At 39.8% G+C, this 7500-nt stretch overlaps 1 protein-coding gene across 5 annotated transcripts in view; it reads left to right on the forward strand.

Annotated features, from left to right (window-relative positions):
* LOC138032251 (adhesion G protein-coupled receptor L4-like) overlaps nt 1-7500 on the forward strand; it is a 125630-nt gene that overhangs the window by 92067 nt on the left and 26063 nt on the right. For all 5 annotated transcript variants that reach the window (XR_011128312.1, XM_068879889.1, XM_068879883.1 and 2 more), the window contains exons 5-8: nt 384-525; nt 2721-2825; nt 3972-4029; nt 6792-6888. Coding sequence is in view for 4 of the 5 variants with exons in the window: in XM_068879889.1 (XP_068735990.1) it covers nt 384-525; nt 2721-2825; nt 3972-4029; nt 6792-6888 (402 nt within the window). In the remaining variant the exon portion in view is untranslated. The remainder of the gene's footprint in view (nt 1-383; nt 526-2720; nt 2826-3971; nt 4030-6791; nt 6889-7500) is intronic.

Here is a 7500-nt window from a genome sequence, read left to right on the forward strand (position 1 = left end):
CGGTGCTTATTAATACGGAGATATTTTTGCGTGGTTCAAAAGTATGCGGAGACAGCAAAACTTAGCAAGTGCTCTTGTTATCCAAAAAGAAAATTGAGGGTATCCATGCATTTTTCAGAGATAATTGAGCTTCAATTTGGAAAAGGGCAACATAAACATTACTTTGTATTTTAAAGCTTTTTGACAAATATTGTTGATTAATTATCTTCGAAAAATGCGTGGTTACGTCCAATTTTCTTTTTGGATTTCAATAACACTTGTTAAGATCTGCTTTTGCCGCATATTCAGTACACCGTTCAAAAATTATACCTTTGAATTAGTAGGCACCGTTCTTAAATCAGTAAGCTAAGGTAGCATCGACATACTTGTTATTTTTTTTGCAGAATGGGCCATATCCTTGGTCATGCAAAACCAGTGGCTATTGCGTGGAGATGGAGTCTATAAGCTATTGTGAGAAGTATTGCATTCTAGCACATGGAAATTTGACACACGCGAAGATCATTAAGTATATTGGAAATAACTTGAGTGAGTTTCTGCCTAGCCTCAAATACTTTCCAATTCAATTTTTTGTCAAAAATTTCAGTCATACTATTGGCAATATTTACACTTAAAATAAACAAGATTCTGTAATGTACTCTTGCAAAGATCTATTATAGATAGGTCTTCCCCCTGAAGAAAACACTTCTGAAGTTTGAAAAACTGTTCCTCAAACGATTTTGCGAGAACGAGGTCGATGCTATATTTGACGTCACAAACTGCTTTGCATTCCAGGAGAATTTTGTAAAGCGGTCTGTGACGTATAATAATAATAATCATCATCATAATCATCATCATCATCATCATCATCATCGTGCAAGGAAAGGGAAGGCCACCAGCGGTTATGCCCACCTAGGGTACCCGTCGAAATGAACCCGGGTCTCACAAGCGGGAGGTACGGTTTATAACCGCTAAGCCACTCTGATGTCCAATGAAGAATGGAATCATCCATTCTTCTTACTATATTGGTAATTAATTAAACCTTCGGCATTATTTATCGGATTGTCGTTGCTTCGTAAGGTCATTGATTCCTTACAAGGAAATGCCGTATTGCTCTGTATCGAATTCCTCAGCACAATGAAATCAAAAGTCTCCCGCTGATTAAAATGCCTGGAGGCTCTGCGATGATGAGGTGGTTATTGTAGAAAAATCGTCTGCGTGAAAATTAAGCTGCATTGGGGGTTATAAGGAGTAACGAAATTTGCTAAGAAGGCTAATTTTCACTCAGGGGTACCGAATCTAAAAGAATAATTGCTGGTTCAATCCTGAAGTTATTTTCAGTTTTTTGCGAAAAGAAAGAACTGATATTGGTGATCTAGATACACCTTGAGAAAACATGCATGAAACAAAAATAAAATGCATGGTAATCTTGTGTAAAAATTCTCATGATAACAAACCGAGGATTATATTAGTTATTATTAATTAAAAGATAAGATGTATCTTCGACGTGGGCTTTAACAATTTCAGGTATCGGGTTCTCTTTCGTAATTACTCTTTTTCCTTCATCTTCAAGAAGCCAGTAAAACAATCGCAGCGAACGTTTCCCAAAGATTCAAATTTGTTCGGTCTGGACGATTTCGTGTGCACGCATTTTCTTTGTATCTTCAAAAGCAATTCGTTTGTCATCAAATAGTACTAAGGCACGAGTCCAGTCTGTAATCATGGCACGAACTGACTACTGTAATAGCCTACTCTTTGGAATTCCATCAGTACACCTGTCAAAGTTACAACGGCTTCAGAACGCTGCAGCTAGACTAGTAACTCAGTTTTGTTTAACTTACACTAGCTACCTGTCAGATACCGAATAGATTTCAAAGTTACTCTCGATACGTGGCCTGGCAACTAAATATCTTTGTGACTTAGTCAACATCAAAGAAAAATCGTACTACAGCTTACCATCTAATGATGGTATTATGTGTCACGTTGTAATCGACACCCAGAGGAAAAGCATAGAAGTCATCGGGAGATCGTGTACTTGCAGCAGTAGCTCCTAAGATGTGAAATAAACTACCCTTACAAATTAGGAACGAGGCAAATCTTAATCTTTTTAAAGAAGCTTTTAAAAAACATAGTAATTTAATGTCGCATTTAATGACGATGCCAGTACAATTTTATAATTTCTTTTGTTTTAAGTTTTAATGATCATTGTAATCGACAATCTTACATTTTTCTGTTATCCTTTCACACATGTAAAGTGCACATGATCATCTTATATGGAAAGCTGCGCTCTATAAATTTTAAAAATATTATGGCATTTAAAAATATATTTTACTCTTTGTTGCCTTAAAAATATGATATGTTACCAGCATTCACTTTGCTATACTTTGCCCTAATGCTACAGTGCTGTCATCACATTATTCACGCAACAAAAATCTAAGCTAAGGGCTTTTCTCTCTGTCTGGTAAAGTACCAAAAAAAATGATGCTTGGCTTAAAGGGTGCGGTCGATTGGCCCTATTTCGGAATAGGAATACCTGGAATAGAAGTTATAAATCCTATGTTCTTACGGAGCCTCACATTAAAGTTGTGAAACTCTTGCTAAAATTCTATTTTGAACATATCTTTATTATCCTTGTTCCTTCAAAACGCCAGAATACCGTTAAATCATCATTCCAGGAATTCTTTTTTATGAATAGGAGCAATCGAACACACCCTGAAATAGTCCCTTTTTTCGTTATTTTATAGCGGTACAAGTAGGAAAAATACCGCATGGATTTTCAGAGCAGTTGAAGATTGACTTTGACAAAGGGGACATAGTCAGCCTGGTACCAGAGGCGTTTAAGGATACAGGTTTGGGGAATCTTGTGTTGATAACGAAGTATTCAGTTTTTCGATGGTGACTCTGGGATTCTCAGAATAATCCGAGTCCTTCTTTGCAGTAGTCGAACCTACGTACGACCTTCCGATGATTAATTAGTTCGGATGTTCAGCCACTGATCAATAATTCTTTCGAGGACAAGCTTCGTCATTTAACCCGACAATTATCCCATGTTGCTACATCGAAATTGTCGAAATGGTGTATTCTAGCAATTGTAGTGGAAGGGTTGGTAAATTTTACTTGAACCTCCTAAAGGAACGAGGAGATGCATTTGTCGATGATGACTTTGGTATAAAAAATCCACTTGCTCCCAGTTGGGAGTGGGGCCTTTGACCTTCCCAGGACGAGCTGCATTACTGCGATTATTTGGTTTCATACATTTTAGTTACTTCAGGATCGGGTGTCATTCTCACTGCCAGAAGTTACAGTGACACCGAGAATAACGAAGTAACTGCATCAAACTGACTCATATTAAAAACATGGTCCTTCGGTGCCACAACTCAGGATGCTTTCCATTTGATACTGAACTGATCGGCCAGACCGGGCATTTGGAAGGACTAACTCTACAACGCGTTCAAATTAACACACTTCGAGGATGATATATACTCCTCTAGAAGAATACGAGGGATTATCATGCAAGTGTTCCTTCAAATTATATAATTTTCCTTGAAAACTGACGGGTCTGGCCGGCCAGTGCTGACAAAAGGAAAGCCCCCCTTATATTTTAACGTATCCACTAAAATGCGTTCGTATCACTAATAAGATATCTCTGTAGCCCTCTAATAAAAATTGAAAACAATTGTACGTGGTTACCAACTGTTGCAAAAGTGAACCCTAATAAGGCTGCCAAATTGGGAACAACCGCGCAGAAAAGTACCAGACATTTTCTATGTCCTCTGGTCAAGATTTTGCGAAAGCCATTCTGCATTGCATTTGGTCGTGTGTAAGATACGCTGGCGAATCGAAGAAAAATACGTCTCATGGATCTTTGTTGCAAGCGTCATCGGCAATGGTAAATTTTGGGGTTTTTTTTCTTTCAAAGATGTGAACCGAAACTTGAAAAACTTTGAGCAAGATATACCTGATTTGCCTTTTTTTTTTTTTTTTTTTTTTTCCAGAGAGAGTTATTGTGGTTACGCTGCACCGAGCAAGGGAACAAGACCTGAATTGGACGCAGTAAGTAAACTATAATTTTTCTTCTTTTATATACTATTCATACTTTCATATATGAGTAACAGCCATTGATTAAGACACAAAGCACGTTTTGTCATTACTTGGCCTTAATCGAATCAGGAGCTCATCAAGGGAAGTCTCCTCCCTTGGAAGATTCAGCACGCGCATTGAAGGGTTGACTCAAGCGTAGTTAATCTAGGCGGACTGGTTATGAATCCCTGGGAATTTCAAAAGCAGGAACAATACAGTCGCAATTAGATGTTGAACCCACCGTGGCCCTGCACAATCTTTTATTTTTGGTTCGCAAGTTAATTTCTAATAAATTAGTCGAAACTTTTGATTGGTTATCCTGCCGAAGAAAACGTGTTTTTGTCGGGTTTTGTTCTCGCAGGGGATTATATTGAATATTCCCCGCCAATAATAAACTGTCTGAAAAGCTGGTGGCGGCTTTTGATTGTAACAGGGGAGTGCGGGTCTGAGTTATCCCCCTGCAGTTATTCCCCTCAAAACATCAAATACACTACAATATTCCTGCACCAAATAACACTTCCATTTTATTGAATCATTTATTAACATTATCAGACCGAGACTCAGTCTCTTGCCCCAACTTTCGCGCGGCCAGTTTGCGGCAAATCGTTTCGAAGCTCTTTTGTCGAACGGGAACGCTTGCAGCGCAGGCTATAGCGAGCCATGCGAGTCACAGTTATTGACAGCTGACTGTTCTAAAGGGTGCTTATACTTAAAATGCTGTTTATCAGTGCTATTTGAAATGGGTGCTTAGACTTAAAGTTGAAAGTGTTTACATAACTGTGGTCGCTTGGAAGCATCTTCATTAGCTTACCGGGATTGGAGTTTTTGCGCCGGTTAGACCACTAATTAACGGTTGAGAACATAAATATTGAGTTGAATCGAATTGACTTTCTACGTGTATCGAATCAACTTTGATGATGTCTCGAAACGACTTCAATTTGTATCGAAACGACTTTGTATCGAAACGACCGTAAACCGTAGAGAATTGCGCTCTAGCGCCCATTCATCCCATACTCTTGTATGCCAAGCCGTCGACTTTCGTGTATTTTGTGGAAATTGTTCTCTTTTCCTTTCCTCAACCTCTTCCTGTGTCACTATTTCAATACCACGTGGCGATACTCCAACCTTCTTCCTAGTTTCTCCCACTTCATTACTGGACTCACTCCGCGTTACCTCTTCCAATAATTCTGTCACTGTTTCCCTTACATCTAAACCATCAAAATGATCTGCTGGCACATCCAACAACCTTTCATCTTGACTGAATAGTACCAAAAAAACTGCTTTGAGTGACGAAATTATCATCACTGGAGTCCGATTCACTCATACTGCGACATCAGCTGAACTTGATCAAGCCGGTAATCTACAGTGCAAATTACAACACGAGGCAAGCTACACTTAAATATTCAACTCAGACCATGACAATTTTGTTTTCGCAATTTTTCAAGCACATGGATGTAATTTAAGTCCCTAGAGACTACATATATTTGTTTCTTTACAAATCTTTATCAAGCTGTTTTGCCGACATCTCAAACAACAGTGCATTTTCTAGAAAACCTCACCAATGTGTAAAATAAGCATTTTATCGGCTTTTCACTCGGGGATATCAGATTTATTCACCTCTGGTTCCGCCCGAGGGCGATCTGATATCCCCTCGTTTCAAGCAGATAACCCTTACTTAGATTAATTTCCCGTGAATGAGACTCCGCAGGAGCCTGACGACCAATCACAAGATACTAACTTGATGTCATAGCGTCACCGAACGGGAACTGTCCTTGTTTTTATTTTGTGGAAAAGGTAGTTTAAAAATAGATTGGTCTGTACAAATGCCGTGACATTGACCAATTCAGCTAACTCAATGTTGTACTCAGTTCAAATCTCTCTGGGTTAAGATTCTTTGTGTGTTGAAGTTGCATGACAATGAAGCATTTACATTAAATTATATGGAAATGCTTTGAACAAAACGTTTTATTCCCAAAAAATTTCAATTGGGTACAACACTGAGTTAGCCGACTTGGTCTATTGGCTTAGTAGTGAGAGTTGTTCGTTCCTAGTCATGGGCTTCTTGTATTATTCAGTCGTTACGCGCGGTTGCCTAATACCGGTAATGATATTGTTTTGTACCAAAAACCTATAAGGGTTGAAACGTGTAACGCGCGTTCACAGCTTCCGAATATTCAGTGTGAACTGATTGGTTGAATGTTTCAGTGCTAAGTACCATATTTGGAAACCCCTCGCTCTTGTTGTTCCAAATATGGTACTTAGCAAATCGAATATTCAGAAGCCTGTTTCCCAGCACACAAGGGGCCGTTACACGTTTCAACCCTTATGGGTTTCTGTTTGTACTGAAAGAGATGTTATATGTTTATCACGGTGAATGAAATGTAAAGATGTATTTTTTCATTGCGACTCGGGGATACTCGAAAAAAAATCCAAGTACTCTTTTGCAGGAGTTGAACTTACGACCTTCCGAGCGTCCGAATTAGTAAACGGAAGGTCGTCAGTTCGACTTCCGCAAAGCAGCACTCGGATTTTTTCCAAACATCCCCGAGCCACCATCTAACACGAGTCTGGTGAGTATCCGAACAAGTAATCGGAAGGTCGTCGGTTCGACTCCCGCAAAGGAATACTGGGATTTTTTCCGAGTATCAACATAGAAAAAACAAATATCTTGAGATAGTATTTTTTTCCAAGCCCGACAGTGACATTTCTTTCTCTAAATTGGTTTTAACTGAAAGGTATAGACTGGTCTCCAATGTTATCGGAGTGGCACTCAGCCCTGAGTACAACAAGACCTTCCCACATCTTATCAACATTACTTTAAATCACGCAAAGGTAAGGTTTCGCAGATTGCGTTACTCTTATCGCTTCTTGGTGTATAGTTACTGTTACACTCGGCACCTTTTTTTGCAACTTGTCTCGCAATTTTGTTGCGACAAAAGTTCATACACTGCGAAACAAGTTGCTTGACGGGTTTCAGTTTACAGTAGGCAACGTTTCATGCAACTTAGGGGGTGTTTACATGATACCGGGGCGATTTTCGCACCGGCGCGAGTTCACTCCGGTTCCCTCTCTTAGCTCTGTATTTGTTTACATGATATCACCGAAAAGAGTCATACTGGGGCGACTCTCACCGGCGCGAGTTCACCCCGGTTGCTGCACCGGAGCGAAAATTTCGTTCCGGCGCGAAATCTCGCAACGGTATCATGTAAGCGAGGGACGACCACTCGTTTCGGTGTGAAATCGGGCACCCGATGGGCTGGAACGGGTAGCACATGCGCACTTTTCGTGATAAACGCCATATTTGTAACTTGGATTCACGCTTGTATTTTATCGATATGTGGTGTCCCTTCGCCTCGTCATCATATAAACGCGGTATCAAGAAGTCACCCCGGTGTGAAACTCGCGCCGGTGCGAGTTTTCTCACGTAAACACCCCCTCATGTTT

This window comes from Montipora capricornis, chromosome 14 (assembly GCF_036669925.1).
Source record: "Montipora capricornis isolate CH-2021 chromosome 14, ASM3666992v2, whole genome shotgun sequence".
Lineage (NCBI taxonomy): Eukaryota > Metazoa > Cnidaria > Anthozoa > Scleractinia > Acroporidae > Montipora > Montipora capricornis.